This window comes from Falco naumanni, chromosome 1 (assembly GCF_017639655.2).
Source record: "Falco naumanni isolate bFalNau1 chromosome 1, bFalNau1.pat, whole genome shotgun sequence".
Classification (NCBI taxonomy): domain Eukaryota; kingdom Metazoa; phylum Chordata; class Aves; order Falconiformes; family Falconidae; genus Falco; species Falco naumanni.
The window spans coordinates 59,340,890-59,367,026 of NC_054054.1; the positions used below are offsets into that span (position 1 = coordinate 59,340,890).

At 34.9% G+C, this 26,137-nt stretch overlaps 1 protein-coding gene across 12 annotated transcripts in view; it reads left to right on the plus strand.

Annotated features, from left to right (window-relative positions):
• The window catches only part of CEP135 (centrosomal protein 135), a 37,015-nt gene extending 11,173 nt beyond the window's left edge, over positions 1-25,842 (plus strand). For 4 of the 12 annotated variants that reach the window (XM_040595984.1, XM_040596006.1, XM_040596073.1 and 1 more), the window contains 20 exons: positions 494-622; positions 2,246-2,461; positions 3,030-3,095; positions 4,067-4,217; positions 5,217-5,410; positions 5,886-6,029; positions 6,541-6,684; positions 8,668-8,745; positions 8,899-9,050; positions 11,083-11,198; positions 11,269-11,423; positions 11,920-11,975; positions 12,979-13,147; positions 15,856-15,966; positions 17,800-17,985; positions 18,942-19,151; positions 20,107-20,309; positions 23,006-23,110; positions 23,418-23,564; positions 25,250-25,842. In XM_040595984.1, coding sequence (XP_040451918.1) covers positions 494-622; positions 2,246-2,461; positions 3,030-3,095; positions 4,067-4,217; positions 5,217-5,410; positions 5,886-6,029; positions 6,541-6,684; positions 8,668-8,745; positions 8,899-9,050; positions 11,083-11,198; positions 11,269-11,423; positions 11,920-11,975; positions 12,979-13,147; positions 15,856-15,966; positions 17,800-17,985; positions 18,942-19,151; positions 20,107-20,309; positions 23,006-23,110; positions 23,418-23,564; positions 25,250-25,271 — 2,754 coding nt within the window. In that variant the 3' untranslated portion in view covers positions 25,272-25,842. Of the gene's footprint in view, positions 1-493; positions 623-2,245; positions 2,462-3,029; positions 3,096-4,066; positions 4,218-5,216; positions 5,411-5,885; positions 6,030-6,540; positions 6,685-8,667; positions 8,746-8,898; positions 9,051-11,082; positions 11,199-11,268; positions 11,424-11,919; positions 11,976-12,978; positions 13,148-15,855; positions 15,967-17,799; positions 17,986-18,941; positions 19,152-20,106; positions 20,310-21,861; positions 22,715-23,005; positions 23,111-23,417; positions 23,565-25,249 lie in introns of those variants that run through there. The other 8 variants (XM_040596017.1, XM_040596039.1, XM_040596028.1 and 5 more) reach the window with 8 other exon arrangements.
• The last annotated feature ends 295 nt before the right edge of the window (positions 25,843-26,137 follow it).

Sequence of the window (26,137 nt, forward strand, 5' to 3'; positions counted from 1 at the left end):
TGTTATTATATGTTTCACTGTCTGGGGATTAGTGGACACCATCCTCTTTTTTTTTTTTTTTTTTTTTTTTCACTTCACATCTTTGTTTCCCTCTTCTAGTACTCCCTCTTTTTTGGTGACTGAAATAGTCACTAAATTAGCTGATGTAAAAGTTTTTTTCCCTAAGTTTAAATGCTAGTCTAAAGACAGCTAATTGGCAACATTCAGTAAATTAACTTTAAATGAAAATTGTTGGTTTCTCTTCAATAAAACAATTTAGAAGGAATTGTTTCAGGTTTTTTCCCCACAAATTGTATTTGATTAACTTATTTTTCTTTCAAAGAAATCACTTTTTTCAGAAAAATCCTGAATTAAAAAAAATAGATTTTAAGGATAAAAATTGCATTACTAGGTGCATATACTTTTACCGAATGTTATACAGATGTTTATTTGAACGAAAGTTCTATTAAATGGTGTAGAAGATACCAAAGACCTTTTTTTTTTCTCCTCAAAGGTTGAGCTAAGAGACAAAGAAATAGAGCGCCTAGTGCTAGCATTGGATGGTGGGCGTTCTCATGAGGCTCTTTCTCTGGAATCGAGAACTAAAAGTAATGAGAAGCTTATTGCTGATTTGCATTTGCAGGTAATGGATTTGTTACTGTTGTTTAGTCAAAACTAAAAATACTAGCAATCTAAAAAAACTTCTAAGTCTTTAAAAAATCGCTATTAGGTATAAACCCAATCAATTTAACTTGTTTTGCTTTTTAGGTGGCAGTGTTTCTTGTGTAAGGAAATTTTGTTTCTTGTTTTAAGACTATTGGAGTGGTTTTGGTAAAGAATTCTGTGAAGTCATATCTGCACACAGTAATGTTAATCTGAGAGTATTCATAAAATTTCTGTACCTTACACTGTATTCACCAAGTTTGACTACTTTCTCTTTTTTTTTGGTACATACCCCATTTCTGTTTTAGGAACTAACAATGATGTATGTACTTAGGGTAAGGAGTAGTCCTGAAGGTAATCTCATCATATAGTTGGGAATCTATCTCATTGAATTCAAATGGTCCCCACATTTACTCCTGCATAGACTTGCAAGGAAAGGATAAGCTCAGGATAAAGATGTATGTGTTTACTGTGTGTATTAGCATGCATTCAGTGTTGGTCTCAGAATGAGGATTTAAAAAAAAATAATACAGGACAGGCTTGAGTACAGATTAAGTAAAAAAATTATGAAGATGGATAAATCAATCTCTGGATTTGTACCATCAATTCTCTGTTTTTTCCAGCTGAGTTAGATGTTTTGTGTAATGATTGTGCATGAGGTACAGTGGCATGAGAGCCATGTTACAGAACCTAGTAGGTTAGGTTCAAAATTTCATTTTGCAAAAATACAGAATGAGCGATATCTTGGAAGCAGCACAGCTGTGTTCAGTGATCCTGAATTAGGAATTCGTGCTGAACACAGATTGATTGTAGACAGTGAGCCCAGAACTGCATAAAGCTGGGTTTGGGCCACCAAGACTATTTGCTCAGGCTCAGTACCAGTTTACCACTTTTATTCTATCACAATAAATGGATGAATATCTCTATCTTCATGACTATGAGAGGGCTCTACAGTAATACTCCTTTCTGGAGTTTTGGGGAAAGTCATGTGGAGAGGGAAGTGGAACACCTCTGTTACCTTGATTCTTTCAAGATACTCCAAGCTCCCTGCCTCTCTTTACTTTGAGGGAAAGGTGTACTGGAAAAAACAATGTAGAGCAGGATTTCTGAGGATGTATTTAAGGTGCTGAGATATGTTGGGGGCGAGATAGGTTTTGGGAATCTAACTTGTAAATCTTCACTTCCATGAAGGAGTAACAGTGAGACTAAGCCTAGCAAACATACTACAAAGGTGGAGAAAAGAATGTGTCCTCGTATCTTGTGAAATTTAGGGACACTCTTGAGTACACTGGGTCTACCATACTGATGCCCAAGAAAGGTTTCTATACAGATCTCTGCTTTTCAGTACTTCGTTTTCAGAATAAACCTCAGGTTTTGGAGACTAGATAATGAACAGTGTAGTCTTCACCTTGCATCTTTATAAAATCATATTTTTTCATGTTGATAAGCATTAAGTCCTAAAACCAGAAAATCTTTCCATTTTTAAGAAGTTGTCCCTTTTTTACCATAGATACAAAGATACTGTATTTCAGAAGATTGAGAGGAACTTTCGCTACCTAGTTTAACAATACATATTAATATTTTAGTGAAAACTATCTTTCAGGTTGAATATCTTCAGCAAACAAACAAAGAACTTGAAAAGCGCATTCAAGACCTCTTGGACACTAAACAAAATGTGACTAGTGAGGTAGTGCATTTAAGCAATAAAAATGAAGAACTGTGTCAAGAACTGAATGAAATAGACCACTTGGCACAGCAGTTGGAAAGACACAAGGAAATTGTGCTCAAAACTGCAGATAAGGAAATAGGAGAAGCAAAGGTAATCACTAACAGTGTGAAGGATCTGCTTAGCTTTTAGGTGGCTTTAAACGCTTTAATTCTAACAAATGACCTATTGGCTTGTAAAGGAAGGTTAAAAAGATATTTTTCCCAGTGTACTTAATCTAATACAGAATTTCTCACTAAAAATGATTTATCACAGCAATTTTTTCTCTTTACTGTATTAGGTGAGATGAGTTTAGTTAAAAGGTAATCTGTCTTCCTTCTGTTAGCTTGCTGTGAAATAAAATTCTGAGATACTAAACTATTGATAGGAAATGGATGTTTGCAACAGTGATGCCTGAGTTTGGAGGTTGTTGTTTTTTCTATGAGGAGTCATGCAGTGATTTATGTAATTACTGTGCTTCAAAGAGCACGGGTGTGTATACTACCGCATTTTCGTGCTTTCGATTCATAGGAGCTTTACTACTTAAAATTCAGCAGATTACAAGAAATTAATTAGACTTTATTTCTTACAAAGATAGTCTGTTTCCTTAATTTTTTTGTAACAAATGAATTGTTACTTTGAATATGTAACTTTTAACATACAGGTTAATTTTGTTTCATAGAAAGAAATTGAAAGAAGGCAGGGTGAAACACAGGAACTTGAAGAAACAATAATAAGGCTTAAATCAGTAAGTAAAAATACTTCCAGATCTTGTTTGTAGCATTTTTACTGTCATCCATGTGATTCTTTCATTTATTATTAAAATTAACAATTTAACAATAGAACTTTTATAGTATCCCAAAACTCTACTGTAATTACCAATTAATAAATGAAAGAGCTAGAGAAGCTATGTTATGTTGTTGCAAAAATAAACTGAAAGAAACCTCAGTAGACAGTGTGGTTGACTACATCCTTATTGTACACTTCCTTATTTCTGCTATCTGAAGTTGTAATTTCCATGACATAATCTTTTTTGCCACAAATGAGTTATGACATCCTAGAGGATTTTCTTGATTTAGAAACTACTTTGTCTCTTAATCAGCATGTGAATAATTATGCACTAGTTGGCGAACTCAGAAACAAAACATAGTAGCCTAGATGAAGAACATCAGGATTATCAATTCCTTGAAAACCAAACTCTTTCCAGCATACAGCAAGTTGTGTATTAGTTGAGTGTTTTAGTTTTTCTAGTGAACTTGAAAATACAAAAATATTTCATTTTCAGCACATCTGATTATAGGAAAGACATGCCAAATAGCATTTGATTAGCTGCAGCGCTGGGTTGACTGAAATGCCGTATTGTGATGTACTTCCACACCAACAGCGTAACTAAATGCCATTAAAAATTATTTCTTGCTTTAAGTATTACTTTTTTCCATGTTTGTATCCCACTATCCTTCTGGTTGTTGTTTTCATTTAAACAAGGGTTGGTCTTGTTTTGTTACTGATCGCAAGCTATGTCTAAAGTAATGCTTACTTCGGTGTAATAAAAAGTAATATAAAAATGATGGCCTTTAACAAATGTTCAAGCACAAAATGTCCAGATTGAACAGAAGTAAACAGTGTTAAGTATTAAAAGTTTTAACAAAATGTTAAATAATTTTTTCCAAATGTCTCTATTGGCACTTCTAATTTTTGTAATAATACTTGTTACTTCAGGAGTTGTGCTCATGTCATAGGGAGAACGAGAGACTGAGTGAGGAGCTCTTTAGAAAAGCAGATGATAAAGAGAATCTTGAACTGTTGTTAAACCAGCTTGGGCAAGAAAAACAAAGACTGACAGAAAAAACAGAGAACTTAGAAATAAAAGGTAAATCATCAAATGTAGGTTCCTGTAAATTATCCTCCTATAATTTTTGAAAGAGAAAACCTTACCTATTTAAGATACAGTCAATAATACTAAAAGACTTGATACATGTGAATTAAAAGGAGACTATAGGTCTTCAGTCAGAATTGAAGTGAAAACTTGTCACGGAAATGTTTTCATTCTGTATGTTAGAACTGAAAGTTGACTTTTTACTGGGATCCCACAGGACATCCTAATACCAATGCTGTGGCAGTTTCATACCAAATAATTTATTTTGTCCAAAACTGTTTTTATTCTCTGTCTTTCTGAGTGAATTCAAACTGTGTTTCTTAAAAGCTTTATACAGTTGATCTTGAAAACCTCCAGGGATGGAGATTCCACAACATCTCTTAAGCAACCCATTCCAGTGTTCGTTTATTCTCACATTAAAATATTTTTTTCCCTATATTGCTTGTCATTGCCTGTAGCAGTTACTGTTCCTTTTTAACCTACTGTGCACCTCTGTGACGAAATGGACTCCGTGTTATCTAACCCCTTCTTGGTATTGTCAGTCTGCTTTTGGGTCCCCAGCTCTTCTCCAGGCTGAACAAGCCTGGTTCCCTCAGCCATTTCCCCACAGGGCAACTATTCTGGTCCCTGACCAGCTTGAAGGGCCTCCCCTGGACTCACTCAAGTTTATGAACATCTTTCTTGTACTGGGGGGGTGGGGGGTGGAACTGAACACAGTATTGTAAATATGACCTAATAAGTGCTAAGAAAAGGGGAATAATTGCATCCCTTGGACTGTGTTTCCATTGATGTAGCCAATATGCTGTTAGTCCTCTATTGGTTCCAAAGCATGCTACTCGCTCATTTTGCCTACTGTCGTCCAGGACTCCTACATCCTTTTCAGCAGATTGGCTGCCCAGATGGTTACTGGGAGTCAGTCCCTCCCAAATGCACATGTCTTTGTGGAAATTCATGAGGTTCCTATACAGTTGTTTTTATTTTTATTTTCTGCAGAACGAGAACTTGTCCTAGAAATAGAAAGAATGAGATTAGAATATGGTATAGCCCTAGGAGACAAATCTCCATCTCGTCTAGATGCATTTGTAAAGACTTTAGAAGACGACAGAGATTATTATAAGCGAGAATTAGAATATCTTCAGGAAATGATAAAACGAAGGCCTAGCCCAAGCCGTAGGATTCCAGAGAAGGTAAAGTTCCTGCTGTCAAGACAAGCTGAAAAAATAATGGAAATACTGTAGCACCATTGAAGGAGCTATCAAATGTATTTTCAAATTCTGAAGCAGTAAGTTATTGTACTAGTGTTTTAAATTACATTCTTGAAATAAAAAAATTAACTGTGACCTTGCGTTTTATTTTCCTATTCGCGTTTTACAGTAACATATTGATTAATTATAGATCAGTTTGTTTGAAATAAATAAAACTAGATGATGAACAGAAAAAAGTTGAAATCTTATTGTTGGCTGTTTTGATTTTTCTCCTTAATGGTTAGTTCTTATTGTTTAAATTATACCACCAATGTCAGGCTTTTTCTTGCAATTGAAGCTTATTACGTATGTATTTTTCATGTATTACTGATAGTGTGAGTTTGTTCTTTTTTGATGTTAATTATCCAACTATTTTAATTAGCATATTTTAACATAAATTTTATTGATCACTTTGCAGAGTGAAGATCTTAAATTGATCATCAGAGAAAGAGACGAGCTGCGTTCCATGTTAGACAGATTTGAAAAACACATGATAGAAATTCAATCCAATGTTAAATTGTTGACTGCAGAAAGAGATAGGTTAAATGTTCTTTATGAGCAGGTAAGAAGAGATTGGTTATAATTGGCATTGAAACAACCGATTAACACTTGTTATACTGTGGCTTATTTACAGTGTGAAAACTTCTCTTTCTAATAGAACTTAAGGAGTATAGACCTACTAGAATACAACCAATAATAATATCTATTTTTTTATTACTTGTTTAATAAAATTAAATTGTAGTATTAAGTTAGTGTATGAACTTCAAAGCCATTATAACTTACTGTACTGGCATTCGGAAATGAGAAAGATTGGGGAAATAATCTATAGAATGCATGAGAAAGTTGGGTAAGGATACAGGCTATACTTGGAACAGTAAAAGGATAATGAGTATGTTGGCAGCATAAGTTGTCATGCCACTGCATGATTTAGGGAGTATATTTTAGTTATCTAGGGAAAAATAAGGCTATAATAGCAGTTCTATTGTAATAACAGCATTGAAATGTGTTTTTTTTGTTAGTGTATATACTATATTAATTGCAATCCATGTATGCTGACAAATAATCTTTTAAAGTCTCAGGATGAATTGAACAGGATGAGAAAAGAAGCAAAACATAATTTAGTTTCTCAACGTCATGTGGAAGAAGAAAGAGATGTTGCACTGACCGACTTTAGAAGACTAATGGCAGAAAAAGAAAGCCTCAGAGAAAAACTAAAGGTGAGCTTTTGTAGCTTTGTTGCTTGTAGTGAGGTGGCTATATGGAAAGCTTACACAGTAATGCCATGTTTGTGTCTAGCTGTCTGTCAGTTCTCCTTTTCAGTAACTTTTGAACTTAACCAGCTTCAAACTCATTTGAAATAACTTGATGAATTGTCAAAATTATCCTTGTAAACTGAGTTCCTAGGTGGGGATGGCGGGGTAGGAACCTGCTTCAAGTGTCTGAGGGCAACCGTGGCATCACCTTGTGTGAAGAACCTAACTATGAAACCCCAACCACAGAATATTTTTGTCTGTATGCAGTACTTCAAAGATGCTTGTGTGTCCCTGTGCCTCTTGAGTTGTGGGGTTCAAAAAGGACCCCTTTGTATTCTAAACTTCTCAGAGAGGAGTTTAGACATGGCTGGAACCAGACTCGGTCAACAGTTTATGACTAAAGGATTATATACCTGCAATCAATCCTTTATATCACTTAGATATCAAAGTTTCAGCGCTCTTATTCCCAATTCACTTACTGAGTATCTGATGTGATAAGGATTCTCTCAGCCTCAAGGAGTAACCTTGAGAGGCATCCTTACTCAAGGTGAGATCCTGGCATGCAGCCTGTTGCCATGCAGGAGACCTCAGTGGGCCCTGGGCTGTTCCCTAGTTATGGAGTAAGATCATATTTGCATATCAACTGCATTTCGTTTGGTGCGCATTCAACTAGCCTCAGCTGTTGAGCAAGATTTATAGCCCTTAGCTATTATGTTATCTGTCTCCCCAGAGTCCAGCTTAAGCTGGATGCAGCCATCGTGACCGCCATGAGTGGCTATTGCTTGAGCAAAAAAAAAAAAAAAAAATAGGGGGGAGAACACAGTTACATACGGTTCTCATCCTGCAAACTGGGGACTTTATGGACTTTTTCATATTCACTAATCTTTACTTACTGTTGCATTTTTGTAGCAGAGTATTTTTTAAATGTCATAACTGAACCATCAAACATAAATTCATAGCAATCTAAGTTTCATTATTTTTACCCTTTAAAACAGTATTTGTTAATGCAGTAATTTTCCTGTTACTCTGACATTTTGATGTCTGGTATTAATGTGCATTAATGTCTTATTTGGTGTAGTCAAGAGCATATGATTTCAGAGGGGTTTCCTTGACTTCTTTATTGGCTCATTAATATAATACATACAGGTTTTTAAAATGTCTTGAAAATTCAGACATTTAAAATCTTATTAATGGACTGATCCAAAGACAACATAAGTCAAGGTGATTGTATGATAAACGTTTCCATAGTTTGATTTACTGCCGCAATAAGAGAACTGCAGTGTATCTGAATGCAGTGGTGGTAACTCTGACCTCTTTGCTTAAAGCATGTGCATGCAGTGGAAGAAATGTTTCCAGCTCCATCCTTTCTTCTCATAGGTGACTACCAACATTTTGTGTATGTGCCACTTTGAAATACCTGTACAAAAACACTTACCTCAGGCATTTCTAGGAAGTTTTGAGAGTTGGTTTAATAGTTTCACCACATGTATGCATAGAAGTCAGAGAAAAATCATTTAACAAAAGTTTCTTCGTAGACTTGGGGAAAGACCAGTTATCTTTGCAGTCTGTTTTATATTTCATATTAATGATAATCTCATAAATTATTTTCAAACAGTTTAGAACACTAAGGTATATATGCTAGCAACCTTTAATATTGACCTGTAGCTCCGTAGCTTTTCTACAGTAACTCACAAATATTAATTTGTGATATAAATACGCTTTTTCTTTAAAACAAACAAAACCCCCTCAAACAACCAAAGCCAAACTCAGTGATGTGTATTCAGCTAATGCTTTGTGGTTTTATGGAAAGAACTTGGCATTTGGTCATCCAACTAAGAATGTAGAGCAATGTTTTCTTAAATATTAAGCTTAAATTTCTATGGTTAAATCTAAAAACGTTTGTCAAACATGTATCTTATCACATGTAATTCTATATTTCTGTCTCAGATTCAGCAAGAAGCAGCTAACCTTGAAAAATCAAAGATGCAGCATGATATTTTAGAACTGGAGAATAATATTCAAGGAGTAAGTTCATTTTTAGGAAGTAAGCTTTTACTACTTCTAAAATAGGATACACTTTCCAAGCAATTTATTTTAACTATTTTCAGCTTAAATTTGCCAAAGTTGTGATAGCTTTCTACAACAATAACATACGTGGTTATTTTTTTTAAATTGCAGTTTGAGATGGAAAGGTGTGAACTAAAGACTACAGTTTCTATCCTGAAAGAAAGAATAAACTCTTTGGAAAATGAATTAAAATTGAAGTCCGGTAAACTTGCCCAAACATCTGATGATTCCTCTCAATTTAAGGCTGAGATTTGCTCACTTCAGTAAGTCTAATACAAAATGTGGTGGCCTTTCACAGATGCTAACATAATTCTGTTTGTTCTATAACTGTATGTATAGCAGAGTTGAGTTCCTGGGAAAGACCATGAAGTATTTTAAAAACCACTTGGTGCTGTTTTTGTCTTAAGGAAAAGTAAATAGGAGTAAGGAAAGTGCTGTGGTTGGCTTTTCAGGGCAAGCTCCTCTTGGACTTATTTGATGACCACATATACTGGTAATTTTTATGGCTAATTGTGAATGAAAATTTTCTCCTCCTTCTAGAATTGTTTCCTCTAACAAACATGTTGTCTGCTCATGAATGTAATGGAACAGAAGATTTCTAAAAGGATTTCCAATGGCTTGTTGTTAAAAGGAAGACAGATGCCTTTGCAAACTGCAGCAGTAGGAGCAAACCGCCAATTTTACAGAGTTCTCAGTGATACTGAAAATTTTATGCCAAGCATTAGGCATTGATATTCCACAGCTGAGTGGTTCATGGAGTCATTCTGTAATGGCCTTTTACCTGAGCTGGTTTCCTTGTGTCACTCTCTTTCATACACTAATACATATGCACACACATACTACAGTTTTGAGAGTTGACATCTTACGATCCATAGACATAGTCTGTGGGGATTTGACCAACTTGCTTAGAACTGGAGGATTAAGTATACCCATGTATTTTTAAGGACTATTTAGACTTGCAGGATCATTGCTGCACTCTTTTAAAGTTGTTCTAAATGTGATGGAACAAGAAGGCTTAGAGAAAGTGGAAACAGAGTATTGAATAAATCTGGGCAGAAATTTGGAGATCTGGTATTTGGTTTAGGTGGAAATAAGTGCCTTTGATGCAAGAGAGCACTACAGGATAGGTAATGCTGTAGATGAGATCTTTTGTATGTTTTACAAGGGAAACCAGGGTCTGTGGCTCACTGGCCACCCTCCCCCCCACCCCCAAACAGTAATGTACTGCACTGTGTAACAGTAAAATAGCAGGGTGGATAACCATGAAGAACCAAAGCTGAGAAACAGGCCTTGGAGTTCATCTAATGCTCCCAATGGCATGGAGAAGGCTGATAATAAATCAGTTAGTGTATTTGTTGATAAAATCGTGACAACATTCATAAAAGTGAAAGATTTTGTTAGCTTCCTTATAATTTTAGAAAGCATTGATATTGTAAAAATGAGGAGATAAGAAGTAGGGCTACAGTCATGTCAGCATTTGGTTCTTCTTTTTGCATCGTAGCAATTTGTTATAGCTGTATTCCACCACCCCTCCCCTAAATTTTCAGTCTAAAATTGAGTGAGAGCAATGTTTATCTGCAGATAATGCTGTATTCCAAATTGGTGGGGGTTTGTAAAATGAAAAGCTTTTCTAGCTTTTGTGCGATCCCACTTCAGAGGCATTTTTATTTTCTGACCTGTTTTGTAACTAATCTATTAAATTACATAGGAGTTTTGTTTTGAATTTTTTCCCCTAGGTCATTGATATTTCTTGCTAAGCAAAACAACCATGTAGGTAGATGGTTTCATATATCTTTCGGGCTCTGTATGTCTTAAAAGTAGGATCAGAACTGTAGCTGTCAATTTGATTGCTTCTTAAAATGTGGTGTGGCTGATACTCACTGCTATGAGCTACATATCAAAACCTTTATAATGCAGAGTCAAAAGGTGTAAGTAGCAAGAGCTACATGATGAGGAATAACAGAAATCAGAGGAAGAGAATGTTTCAGATGATCACAGTGGTTCCACTGAGGTTCAGTTGCTCCACTTTGGAATGGTGTTGAGGTGTACTTGCTCCAGGAGGCTGGAGCAACCAAGTGGTGTTGGCCTTAGCGATCCTTAATAGCCCTCTCTCTCCCAGAGAGGGAGGGACAGGACTGGTTAGTATGACACAGCCTCATGCTGCTGGTTGGTATGACACAACCCTATCATGAGGTTACACTGGAACTGTTCCAGCACTTCAAGCAGCTTAAGAACCATAAGTTGATGACCCTGAATAGGTCCCAAACTTCTTTCAACTGTATACTGATTTTCCAGACTCTTAAATGACCAACTCCAGAGGTCTGTTGAAGATTTACAGCATCGATTGTCCATAAAAAAGGATGAACTGCAGTCAGCTCAAGAAGAAATTGTAAAGCTAGAGGAGAAAATAGGTAATCGCTAGTGATTTTTCTGCTTATTTCCTGTTTATAAAATAGAAAGTACTTATTCTTTGATTTGTAGATAGGTTAAACCAGAGGAGCACTTCCCAGGATGAAGCAGTCAATGTGCTTAGAAGTACTATTACTGTTTTGGACAAAGAAAAGGACAGTCTTCAAGAAACTGTAGATGAAAAAACAGAAAGAATTGCATGCTTAGATGACAACTTAGCTAACAAGGTATGTGCAGTAAAAGTACCACTTTATAGTCCGTCTGGGGATTTTTAAAACAGTTACGTTTTAGGAAGACATTTTGCCTTGATAACAAAGTGTGTGCAGAGCTCTAGGCGTCACACAAACATTAACGTTTGGACCCAGGCAATATAAAGGCTTATTTGCCAACTCATTAGCATTTAGTTATGATTGTTAGTGTATTCCCTAAACACTTCCAAGAAAATGAAGAAGTATTTTTTGCGTTTGCACTTGGAGGTGTTTATTGAGTTGTAAGGTTCTAGACTGAGGTGACAAAATCTAGACCTGACTTCCAGCTTTTTTGATGACAAGATGATCCTTTCTCAGAAAAGAAAAGATGCTTGGAGATTTGAATGTATAAAGATGCAATTACTTGTTGGTGAAGGGTTAAAATAAAGGTTTAAATGTCAAGTTCTTTAACAAAGTATCCTGTTATGCTGCAATGTAATAATATCTAATACAACTTTTTTATTGTTATTATTAGGAAAAAACAATTGCTCATTTATGTTTAACTCTCTCTGAGCTGGAATCCTCAACAGAGTAAGTAAAGACTAGGATGTCGTCTTTAGTGGTTTTTTTTATCTAGTCGTTTTAAAGTGAAAGTAGCTGGCTTTTTTAGTTATTTTGGTGAAATTAAGTTAATTCTGTTTAAGTCAAGTAATGTACTATGTCAAGAAAGATGTACACACCTTTTGAAGAAACTTTCCCTGCAATTATATTGCAGGCTGCTAAGATACTGTTAAGACAGCTATTAACAATTGTTTGGCTATATTTATTTTCCTAAATTGGTAATATTTCTTAATTCTCAGTTAAGAAGTAGCGTTTTAGCATTCTAAGTACTCCACTAGATATTATGAGACTGACCCAGGTAAAACCTAGAGCTGAACACTTATTAATTATAGGCGAGCTAATTCTTCCAGCTTTAATTAAAATATATTTATGTAGTTTTATGCTGACCTTCGTCTGATCTCTCCTTCTTGCATCTTTTTAAGTATGACTTTTAAAACTACAGCTCTTTAAAAGAAAATATTTAAACATCAATATTTAAGCATCTGAAGACCAACCAATGTAACTGAATATTTGGTACATTTATACATGAATTATCTGGAGCAGAATACTAACACAAGTTCACTTAAATTCACACATATTTCTACTTTTCTGTTAATCTCTTCCTTACTCTTCTGATTGTTGTCTTTCAAGAGTAAGCTGTCATCTCTTATAGTTTATAAAATATACAATGGCTAACATACTGTAACCACTACCAAACACAGATGAATGCAAGTGTCTAATTCCTGTTTGCAAAATAAGATACGGCTTATCAGATACATCTTCGAAGTTGAAGATACATTCGACTTTATTTGTGCATATTAACATTTTACATCTTTAGATTGTTTAGTCAGTTTGTCAGCCTTCAGAGAGCATGAATTACCCTTTTTTAAAAAAAAAAAAAATAAGCTTTTGCATATCCAGAATCCATGTCTGATCATTTTCAGCAGTATGTGGTATAGTATAAGAAGAAACAAATAAGATTTTCTTTTAATAGCCAGATGAAGGACATGCTGAGCAACAGAGACCGTGAGATATCTAGCTTACATCGCCAGCTTGATACGTTCCATGTAGAGCTTGCAGAAACAGGAAGAGTAAAGGAAATAGCTCTGAAAGAAAACAGAAGATTGCAAGATGACCTAGCTACAATGGCTAGAGAAAACCAGGTATGAAGCCAGTACATAACACTAAAGTATTAAACTATTTATTACTTGTTTACATATAGTGGTACATCAAAACTACTATATCCCTAATTTTGATTCAGTATGTTTAATTATTGGTATTTCTTGAACACTGGGATATTAAAAGAAACTGGGCAGAAATTGTAGAAGTAATTATTTGAGCATTATCAATACAGCAGGGGAGAAACAGACAAACTTTTGAAAGGTTTAGTCACCCTTCCCCAGGTTAAAAAAGAAATCTAAGTAAGATAAATCTAGGATATAATTGTTTATACTATAATGAAATTATGTTAATTGGTTATATCAGTTCGTAGTTGGTGTGTACTTGGTAAAAATTGGGTTTTAGTATCTGTGAATCAGGTATTATTGAGAGAGTGCAAGAAACTGCAAAAGCAGATACCAGGTTGTTAGTCAGGTGAAAGGGAGAGGGTGGAGATTACTAGCACGTCTGAAGTTGTTCTGTTGCATAGTGAATTCATTAGTGTCATCCATCTAGTTTCCATGAAGCTTGGATGTATTGAGTGAGGTATGCCATGTTTTGAAATTAGAATGTTTTGGAATGTAGGTTTTAATGTTAGTGTTCTGTGAGCCTTGGCAATGGTAGCTGTCAAGAGGTACTGGCAGGCTTTTAATTTCCAGTTCTGGCAAGGTCAGTTGCCATTCATGTGTGTTGCTCTGCAGGAACTTTGCTTTCACTGATGAATTTGGAAAGGTTAATGTTGGATGAGAAAATATAAGAGGGCTTAAAAACTACAAGACAGAGGGACTGAAGAAAACTTATTTTTAAGGTATGATAGCCCTGAATAGTCTGGATTTGTTTCCTGATTTCAGGAATGGGTAAGGATGCACAGTCAATGGGAACAGGAGGGGTTCCCTTTCCATTGTGTCAAGGTTGTATGGGGTTTTTAGATGGTGAATTCAAAGGTGCCTTCTATTTCCCTGGAAAAATGTTCTTATTGGATTGTCTTTGCATTGGTAAGGTAGGTGTCATGGTGGGGGTGGTGTCTTAGAGTTCAGCTGTATAGTGCAGCTTTTTTTTTTGGGGGGGGGGGGGGGTTGGTTTTTTGGGTTGGGTGTGGGTTTTTTGGTTTTTTTTTTTTGAGATTCTCTTCAGGTACTTTATTTGACTGCTTGCAGAGTTTTATGTTATTTATTTCTGTTTGTATTAGTTTTATATGATTTCATCTTTCTTTAGCTCTCTGCTATTTTAGAGTCATAATATACCTCCCTGCTAACAGCTACCAGTCAGTAGCTTTAGACCAAGAAGCAGGTGGGAAGTAGGTTATGATTGCCCAGTGGACTCTGAGTAGGTTCATGTATTCGTTCATAGTCGGCTTTCCAGTTCGGAGGTTTACCTTCCCTCTCAGCTGCTGATGGCTAAATAAGTTTCCTTGTGAAGTGCATGCTATAAAGGCATGACTTGAATTTACATTACTTATGGAATCAAAATTGAAGTAAAATCTTTAATGCCTTGGGGAACTACCTGTTTCCATAGGGTATCATTGAGTATTTTATGGAAAGATGAGCTCTTTCAAGTTGATGGTGTGCGTTAAATTAAAATTCTGCCAGACAGAAATAGTTGAGAGATTCAGTGAAATAAACTGAGTATCATTATTATTATTATTATTGTGACATCTTCATCTTGAGATGTTCTCCAGGGGTTCACAAGTTAAACCAACTGCTGGTGTGTAAGGCTCGTTCTTTCAGCAGCATAAGGGGCTTATATTGTGTATGTCCATTTGTACTCTTCGCAATCATCATTGCTCCATCTCGTCTTCCTCGGAATTCTCTGGGTCTGGGATATGTGGCTTGGAGAGCCTGAAGTGATTGGAAAGCCATTCGGTCTTGTTAATCCCTCATGTCGTTTGGGGAATAATGAGTTGGTTTTGTGCACCATAATAAATATTATCATAATGTGCTGACTAAAGTTTTCCCAGTGTGCTTGGGAAGGCTACCACAAAGACAAACAGACTGATTTCAGCATATGCTAAATCGGGGACAAAGTGAAAAGGCTGTGTTAATGAATATTAATATATCACAGAAAGAAGAGAAAGAAATGAGACAATATCCTCTATTTCTCCCACATTTGATAGTGAGGATAGAAGGTGATACTTGCCTTTTTGGCTCTGTGGGCTAGAGGACTCGGAGAAAGATGAGAGCTGAACCTGAGAAGGCCAGAGTTAGCAGTTCCAACATTTCAAACAAATTCTGTGGTGCATTTTTGATGTCTGAATATGATCTTAATAATGTATTTACTTATTTTATCTTGCAATTCTTCTTTAAAATAAATGTTCTTTTGTTATAAAGTTGATTTTCTAGTGACACAAAACTTTCATTTGCTCAGGGACAGTGAGTCTTAAGGCTAGAAGAATCCCAGCTCCCAAACATCTATATGTTGAATTTTCCAAAGATCAGTAGGGTGTGTCATCAGGGAAGCTACAGATTTTAGGAATTGGTATGATAATCATTGTTTTCTGTGTTTATTCTTGCCTGGGAAATTCTTTGGTGTATATGAGGTAATAGAGGATATTTTTGAACCCTACAAATCCCAAAGGGATTTGACTAAATTACTTAAAAAGTAGAAGATAATAAAATCTAGAGCATATGCCATTATTTTGGTTTAGTCTGATACAGTAATATATCATGATTAATTTATTCCAATGCACTGTTTTGCCTTTATGTAATCTTTTTAGGCTATCAGTACTGAGCTTGAAGATGCGATACGTGAAAAAGAAGAAATGAAAACCAGGGTTCATAATTATATAACTGAAGTTTCCAGATTTGAGACCTTGATGGCTTCAAAGGTAAAACTATAATCTGTAGGCAGTTATTACTGCTTTCAATAAATCCATTAATTTTAGAGTATAGCACATTATCATTAGGATACAATAGTCAAAGTAAGAAATGTATGGGTTGGGTCCCGTTCTACCTGCCTGTCCCATTTCCTTCTTTTTTTCCTTCTTTCCTGTGCAGTATTTCAAGCTACTAGTGCATTCATATAAAACCTTATTATACCTGAAGCACTAATAAATTCTGGCACATCACAATTTCATTGATTATTTTCAGTTGGCCATAACACTCGAGAATGACAAACAAATCATGTTTGAATGTTGTTTTGCTTTGAGTTTCAATAAGGCAACTAGTAAATATCTGGTACTCTTTCACAGTTGTAGGCATCAAGCAGCTTATATGATGGTTTTTAATATTTTGCACTTTTTAAAACCAGAAATTTTGTATGTAGTTCTGCAGAAAAGTGTAAAAATAGCACATGGGAGGAATGTGTTCTCTATGAATGTAGAGTTCAGAGTTTTTGCCGTACCGACAAAACAGTGCTCTTGTTAAATGTGTTTTGTCCTGATACTTTGATTCAGAAGTGTGATGTGTGTGAATTGAAACTTAAATCTATTTGTTTTAAATGATTATATGTCAAGACAACATGAACTGGCAAATTTATTATGTGACTTTGAATAGGAAAGAATGAGTTTTGATCTGACTTTGACTTGCATGTCTAGATGAATGCATGTAAATTCAACTTTTTACAAGTAGAAGCTAAAGCATAGCAAAAAAATCAAGGTCAGTAGTGTATTAGCTTAGAACTCTCAATTTGAGACACTTGAAGTTTAGTGTTTAAGAATTTTATAACATATGTCTAAAGCACTTCAGCTAAAGGTGTGGATCTTTGGAAAATAAGAATCCAGTTATTCATGTCAGGTACCAAGAAACTGTAGCATGTACAGCCAGTGACCAATCAATTACAAAAGGTTGGTTTCAGGAATTTGTCTACTTTTGCATCCAGATGTTGCCTGTGAGAACAAGGATTTACTTTTCTGCACAGTGTTCACTTGCTTAATCATGAATTTCTGCTTCTTAATGCCCTGCCTCATTCTGTCTGCACCTTCCAAGTGCTGCAGGAAACACAGAAGGAATTTCAAAACCAGTAGCCTTCCTCATTAAATAAATGTGATTCATACTAGCAACATGCTTATCCCACTGTGCATTACATGAACAGAGGAAGAAGGGAATGAAGCTAAATAAAGAAAAAAATAAAAATCACTGCCTTATAGTATGCACTTGCACTTGGGCCAAATTAAAATTCACAGATAACACTTATTCTATCACAGCATAACTTGTAAGCATTAAAGCTTGCAATTTTGTACTTTTACAATACACTACTTAGGCGTATATGCCCAAATAGGTTGTCAGTCTTTCAGGCATTACTGTAACATAAGTATTTGTAAGATAGCAGTAAGTAAAAGAGCTGACAATTTACTCTTTCTGGAATTTCTTGGAAAAAACAGCACTAGGATCAGTACATCTCAGTAGTGTGACCCTTGACAGTGCAGAGAGATCCAAAATAACCACTCTCCTGGGAGCTTTGAGACTCATTAACAACTGCTAAGTGTGAATACTTCCACTTAATAAAACTGAATGCCATCACTATTTATTTATTATTTGGACTGACAAAAGTGATGACGCTTCAGGAATTGCCAGATACTGGGATTAATAAAATGGAGAAAGGTCTACTTTTGGGGTGGGGGGTGGGTGGGGTGGAGATTTTGTCAGGAGTAGGCATGAAATAAGATCAAGCAACTTAAAGGTCAGTTCATCACTGCAGAGTGACTTCCTGTTTCATCTAGGAAAAAGAAAACCAAGAATTGTTAGAGAAGTTCCGAATGCTCCATACACAAGCTGAAGACTGGGAAATGAAGGCTCATCAAGCTGAAGGAGAAAGCAGCTCAATACGACTTGAACTCCTTTCTGTAGATACAGATCGGAGACATCTCCAGGAGAGAGTTGAACTTCTGGAAAAAGAGATTCAAGGGGTAATAACTTGTGCAATGAAATTCTGTCAAGGAAAGTGGTGCTTTAATGAAGTCAACATACTCTTTTTAATGCTTTAATGGGAAATTAATTTCTATGTGTGAATGCTTCAAATGTGAACGCTGCTTTTTTTGAAACTGTAACTGATGTTGGTTATATGTACTTTGCTTCTCCCTTCCCTGCTTTCTCAAAATTAGAATCACAGCATATATTTTAATGCTTAGATTTAATACTTAGATCTCTTCTGTTGGGTGATAATTGCTGTTATATTATTGTCTCTGTAAGAACCTTTAGTTTACTTGCTTCAAAATATTAGCATATAGCTTTATGAATATTTTTGCCAGCTAGCTTTATGGGTATTTTGTAAGCTTTGTTCTTACTTCATTCAAAGCTTCAAAGAAATGTATTTGAAGCATTGTTGGCTGAACTAAATCTGGTGTAGTAGTCCAAATTCAGAATCAGGATTCCATAATTCTGAAAACTCAACCAATAGCATAAAAAATAATGAGGTTTATATTTTAGAAGCAATAACTTCATGGAGATCAAGGAAGTTTTGGAGTAAAATAGTTGTGGATTGACCATATATTGTCTCATGCTTTTAATTAGCCTAAAAAAAGTTAGAGTTTAATATTTTAAGCTGAGTGAAAAATAGATTGTGTTTTGGGGGTTTTAAGCTTCTAATTCTCTTCTGAAGCTGGAGTCCAGCCTTATTCCACTCTTACACGGTACTTGTATCATTTTTTAAGATGATGGTGATTAAAAATTGCATAAGTGGTTTATTAGTTGTTCTTAGCTTTGATTTAGGTAGAAAAGAGGAAAGGAATGTGATATAAAGTCAATTTTATAGGGAAAGTTAATTTTGAAGGGGGGAAAAAAGTATTAAAACCCTGTTACTCAACAGAAAACTGTTAACTCAACATTTAACATTGAATGGGTATCCATATTTGTCTTTGTTTAGCATATCGTTGCGCATCAAGCATATGAATCTCAGATCTCCTCCATTACAAAAAATATGTCCGTATTGGAAGAGGATATTAAACGTGAAAATCAGGATAAGTCTTCTGTGTTGGCGGACCTGGCTTCCGTAAGGGAACTCTGTGTGAAACTTGAGTCTAACAAAGAACTTCTGTCTCGACAGCTGACATCCAAAAGCATGGATTATGAAAGGGTAAGCAGCAAAGGCAAATTCAATTTACTATAATACAATATTTTCCTTTGCTTTTAATGGTTTTGCAGAACAGAATTACTTCTGAGAGCAAGATAAGTCAATTTGCATCACTTGTTTTGCATTTGTATATAAATTATAAATTTTGCAGTACACAGATCTATATCCATGATTTTTTTTACAAAACCAGGGAGTTTTTCATTCATTATTTCTATAAAATGTGGCTTCAGTAGTTTTTGCAATGCCACAAAGACTAATTATATTTTTTGGGGTTTATGTACTGTTCATTTGCTCAAATTTTCATAACAAGTGAATAGTGCCCTTCTTATTTAGATATTAAATAGTTTTCCCTCATGGATTTTTTCAGTTAAATTGAAAATTAGATTCCGCTGAAGTTCATTAAACATTTTGAAATATTTTAAACAGTTCTAAATACCTGTAATTTCTCAACTTTTTTCTTTACAGCTGATTGTTGTATCTTTACTTAGTAACTTGGTCAGGCTTTCTGTGACTGTAATATTAAAGACTTTGAGAACAGTCGTTTTCATCCCCACAATGTCTGTTTATTTTCATAGAACTGATGAGGAGAACAAGCATTGCTACATTTTCAGCAAAAGCCAAAAAGCTAATTGTGAGCTAAACTAGTCAGACACTGAAATACAGTAAATACCATTTTTGTACTTGTGCCAAAACCTACTGCTGTTAAAAGCCAATTAGTGTTCTGGGTACTTACCTGAGCTTTTCCATCTCCCAGTAAAACGTTTGACAGATGTACAGCTTGAATAGTTTTTAACTAAGTATAGTTTTAAATAATTGTAGGCTTTAATTTGTTGTGCGAGCTCAGTTTCCTATTAATTTTTATGAAACTTCTAATCATTAGAGTTTTGATAATAACCTTCACAAGAGAACTGTGTGTTTATAAACCAGTGTATTAATAATGTATAAAATTGTGCCCTAGGTTCTAGGTGAATTAGAAGATATAAAATCAGAAGCTGAATTGCTGAAAAAGCAGTTATCCAGTGAGAGACTTACTGTTCAGAACCTTGAAATGTTGCTGGCTACTAGTAGAGACAAAGAATTTCAGAACCGTTTAACATCCCATGAGAAAGATTCTGAAATTCAGTTACTGAAAGACAAGCTAACACTGGCTGAGAGCAAACTGTAAGTTTTAGCAAGTGTATGTATGTATGTGTTACGTGGTTTACAAAGAAAATTTTTCTGTGTGACAACACTTACTCAGAACGTCAAATTCTTGATGTTTAGTATGGTTGAGCAGATTTTTGAAGCAGTGTTATTTGGCCTTTCATGGCATCGTCTACTTAGTTTCTGTACAGATTTTTCATACCACTTTCATTAATCAGCACTCTGGTGGACATAGTTTAATACAATCAGTAAACTTTACACAGGGGTTCCAAAGGAAATCTACTTGAAAAGGAAGGAGCCTTTGCTGAGTTTTCAAAGTCTTGAGAATAAGCACTCAGTTTCTCTGGATTTGTCCTCTCTGACTCCAGAAAAGTCGCTTCACTTTCTCTGCTGGTCATGACTTTCTCACATCAGTGAGGCACAGGAGGTGATGCTTCTCCTGAAGTTCACTTGTCTGATACAACTCTGCTGTCTTAGTGCAATCACTGAAATCCTTTCTTTCTGAACCTCTTAATGGACATAACTACCTAATGGCAAGGTAGCTGATCTGTTGCAGACATTATTTCCACTACACAACCAGCCAACCCATGATAACTTGTAAATTTTTTTTATCTGTTGAGTACATCTATAAATATGTGTATGCATTGCAGTATGATTTGGATATTTAACCTTTGCATCAGAGTATAATCAATCGTCAAAATATATAACCACCTCTCTCCCAGGTTCTGATTTTTTTTCTTGGTTTCAGGAAGCAACCTAATTCAGCTGTGTTTTAAGCAAGACGTATTTTTATTTGGCTTTGAAGAATTTAATTATTAAGAGAACACAAAATTTCTTACTCTTGATCTACATTTTACGTTCTTATATTGGAGAGTATTCTGACTATTAGGTTTCTGGTAGCTGCAGTGTAAAGAACAGGAACTTTAAATGCTCACAGCTGTGACTGAAGTATGTGACAATTATGTTTGTGTTTTGTGAAGTATAAAAAATCATTTGACTTAGCAAAATTTCAGTTCTAACTGACAAAAATCGTGTGTCAATATTTTTGAACATTATTTACAGTTTTGGCCTTATTGTGCCTGTGCTTCCACTCTATAAAATGGTACTGATAACCTCTGACTTCAGAAGGATTCTCAAAGTTAAGTTTGACTTGTGAAGTTCTCCAGTGTTGTAATTTTGAGCTCTGTGAAGAGTGAGTAGTTGTGTTACTGAGAGCGCTATTTGGGCGATAATGCAGTAAGTGAGAACTTGAGGCTTTACTGTGATTAAGTATTAAATAAACAGAGAATATTGAATAGCTAAACCACTTCTTGAGAGCTATCTGTGAAAGAGCCAGATGTCCTGTGAAAATATTGTGTATCATCACGTAATCTTATTATATGATGAGTGCTGTGCATAGGGGTTCCAAATTAAAATATTTCTTATTTTTGGAGTAATCTACTTCATGATCATAATTTTGTTTAAATGTCATTGACGTGGAATAACCTCAGAACTCACAAAATTGTTTGCTTGCTTTCTTTATTTTACAATAATGATATTGGACCCTGAATTCTTGCCTCCATCCTGAAAGCATATGCCTGTCTCTGAAGGACTTAGAATAATATATCATCGAGACCACTTACCTTCTGCGTCTGTTCTCAACATACCATCTCAAGATGCCATTCTAGGAATTTTACTGATGAATAGGAAACAAAGGAAAAAACATTCTGCGGTTCTTTTTGGATCAAATTTCTTGAGTAGTCTGCATCTTCCCGGAGTCAGAGGTCAGCGGGTACCAGACAAGGAAGTCTGTGACTGAGCTAGGAATGGAACTCATTTTTCAGAATTCAACTCCAGTGCTTTAGCCATAAACTAGTACATCTTTGCTTCTCCAGAGCTGACTTTGGAACACTCCACCTCATATTGGCTTTGAAGAATCTATGGAATAACATAGCTGTCTAGATTCTGGTTTAGACAACTTATTTTACACTCAATTACTTTTTTTTGTTGTTGTTTTTTTGCTTGCTTTATAATGCAATCAATGTTTTTTGCAAACAAACATTGAGTCATCCAAGCTGATGGTTTTCTAAGATGTATATTTAATTATCTCACTTCAGATTTTTTTCAAGGCAGCTTTTTATTTTGATTGTTGCAGTTAAAACAGTTGGGCCGGAACATCAAGGGTGTAGTTGATAAACTTTCAGACTCTGGCTTTTGTTGGTCTGAGCTTGCATTAATACAGCTTTTACTTAGATACACTTCAGTTGTGTTCATTGCTACCCAGATAGTTCCAGCCTACTTGATACAGTTTTTACTGAAGCTGTATATATTTGTATTTTTTTGTGGATAATTCCTGCTTGCTTCTTCTTTTTTTAAGTCTACGTATAAAAAGGATCTTGTATTGCAACAAAGGAGAGTAAATCAATAAACTAAGGATTTACTTATTTTGTCTGTGTTTATAAAACATGTTTGTGTTTATCTTTCCAGGAAAGAACATTATATATTGTAGTAAGGATGTAGTGAGAGGCTCAACAGCTTCTCACTTCTTTCTCGGCTTAGGTTCTTCCAGAAACATTCTGTTGGGTTCACTTGGTTTTCACTGTAATTTGTCTTTGATTTGGTTCTGTGTGAAGACATGTTCAGTATCTATTTTTGTTTTATCTTGCTCTAATTTGTCTATACTCCTAGCTGACAGTGTTCAAAGGAAACTGTTGCTTCTCATGATTTTTTTTTAGAAGCAGCTGTAATAGAGAGGTTCCCATACTTCGAAGTAAAGTTGCACAGCTACAGACTGACTGTGATGTTTTAAAAAGGCAACTGACAACTGAACGATTTGAACGGTAAGATGCTTTTTTTTCAGTGAGGTGACTGCTCATTTCTTCTTTCTCCCTTTAAAACTGTGCTTTTTTCAATATTGAATTTCAATTCTGAATTCCCTTATACATTTTGTGAGTTTACCATTGCATCTAAAAAAATAATTCCTTCTTATGAAAAAAAGAAGTTGGGTGACGTTAAGAGAAAACAAGGCTTTTTGCAAAGTATTGTGAAAATCGCCAAGTAAAAATGGGGGGGGGAGGAATTTTTTTCATCCTTTAACATCCTGTAGTACCAAAGTGTTATGTAACTGAAATTGCTATCTGTTGGTAGAGAGCGTGCAATTCAAGAAATGCGTCGACATGGTCTCTCTACATCATCGTTACGTGCTTCATCTCCTCTCAGCTCAACAATGAGGTCTCCCTCACATTCTCCAGAACGTACTGTTTTAAGGACAGCTGATCAAGCAGCAGCTGAAAAGTAAGCAATTTGATTTTAGCAGATTGCTTCGGTTTAAGAGTTAAGTTTAAACTGCTTGTAAATAATGCTTTTTTAGTTATATGAAATTCTTACACACTTTAGGTGGTTATAAGTTCTTTTGTTGACTCTCTTGCTATGAAATATCGGTTGGAAGTAATAGATGCAAATGCTCTCCAAAGACTATATAATGTAATGGATTCCTCTTCCTGTTTTTGTTAATGGCCTTGCACCAGCTGTCAGCTTCCAAATATATATTGCCTGCTTATTATTACCATTAATTATATCAAATATACATTGCCGATTTATTGTTGTAAATAGTTAATCTCCGAACAGTGAGTGGCTCGTATTAAGAGAAATGCCATGAAATTCTCTCAGATACAACAATGAAGGAAAGGCACTCCATAGGAGAGCGTCTAACTAAAATGCATTTGAACCCTACACGTTAGATGAAAATGTCTCCAAAACAATTGCATAAAAATAATTAATGCGTTTTTCATTGTTAGTGATTGAATGTTATGAATGTCTAAGATTGTGATCACTAGAGTCCATATAAAAGAAACCCAAATCAACCTTTGCCCTGTTCATTTTCACTGACGTTTTTGTCCTTTTAGAGATCATTGTTGTTTTAGATGATGTCCATTATGCTACAGGTCTGATTATTGATTTCATATCCTGTCTGTCCTATACCGCGTAATAAACTGCAGTGAAGGGTGGAAGGACAGGGAAAAATAAACAGTGATTTGTTCAGGAAATGTGTGCTGTAACAGCTATATAGTATACTACAAAAGATCATTAATAAAAACTATTAAACTCCAAGAAACAGAATTCCAAACTAATAAGATTTTAAACTTTATTTTTGTTGGTAAATACATACAGCTTATTCTTAAGCTTACTTTTTTAACAAAACCACAGGTTTCCTGAGAACTGAGGTCAGCATGGCATGATCCACATTGTCAGTAATTTTTTTCTTCTTCTGCCAGTTTTTGGATAAAGCAAAAAAAAAGGAAACTGTAGCAAATGAGATCTTGATAGCGGGAATGAAATAGTCTTTAGTCTTCCTTGCTTTACGTGAAGTCGCAAGAGCGATAAAAATAGTTCAGTTGCTATACTTGAAGAATACCATATAATGAACTCTTTTTATCCTACTATTTGCATCCTTAGTTTTAACAGTGACAGCTCTGTACCATATCTTATCAGAAAATAGCCCATTTTCATGAAGTATGTATTTTTAAAGAAAACGGTTTTTAACAACTGAATTTGCATACAGTTTAATTTTTCTTTACTATCTTGGCTTTTAAACCTATCGGTGGATTATTACATTAGAATGATCTCAGTAGTACTATCAGCATCTTCCACCTGACTGATTTATTGCTTCCTGGGAGCTTACCACAGTAAAGTGTGCTCTGTAATTACTGTTTTGTCATGTTACAACTGTCTTTTTCTCTAATCTGATTAAATATGAAAAAATATTATCTTCCTCCATGTCACATTTACTTTGTTAAGCATTTGTACAATGTGTCAATAAGCTGAACGTAGAGTTTTAGGTGATATGCTAATAGTTGATATTCAGGAATAACAGAAGAGAATACTAGGAGGCCAAATCTAATTATTACTTTCTATGCTAATATTTAGTAGTAAAATGTAATAGATACCTTTTATTCTCAAATATTTTCTTTCTCCACTAGAAATGTGACCTTCAAGGAATAACCAGTATGTGAGCAACTGAAGCATTACCTTGTTACAAGAACTTCTTTTATTTTTAGTTATGAAGGCTGACTTGTATTCTACCTCTGTTTTCTTCAAAGCGGTGATTGCCTTTGACATTTCTGAGAATTGGTGAAGTAATAAACTTTGCAAAATTCTGCTTTCCCCACTGGCTGGGGTGACTTTTTTTGCTGGCTGGTTGGTGGGTTTTGTTTCAAGACTGGCAAAGTTTTGTTACTATTTTGCAAACATAATTATTATAGAAAGGAAATGAGTACTTGATATGCCAATCTCTTGTTTTCATTTTACTATTTTATTTCTGTTTACTTATTTCATATGATTACAGAAGTTTGTTCATCTTGGTGTGAGCTAACATTGAATAACATGCGTGATTGTCTTAAAAATGCTGAGCCAGTGTATATTTTATACTTACGATGATTTCCTGTGCTTGGTCTTTTAACAAGTGTTTTTTGTTTACAGGAAATTTTTCATGATAGTTAAAAGTATTGATTATCTATTTTGTGAATGCATTTTGTTTACTGTACCTTTTCTTAATAAAAAAATGTATCAGTTATTCTGTATTAAATTTTATCCTTTAATAACTACTCATCTCCTTTTGTTTAATCTTTGTGTGAAATTGCATTTTAAATATTATCCCAATATTAAATAAAAAGTGAAGAGAGAAATTATATTTTTAAAGGTGTATTGAAGTCCTTTAAATATTATAAAATTAATTCTGAAATATTTTATATTCAAATTTTTTGATCATATCTGGAGTTTTTTCAAATTCTGTTCTTTAAGAGATCAGAAAAAACCTGGACTCCTTCACACAGTTCCTGTCAAGCTTTTGGAAAGGTGACACAGACCTT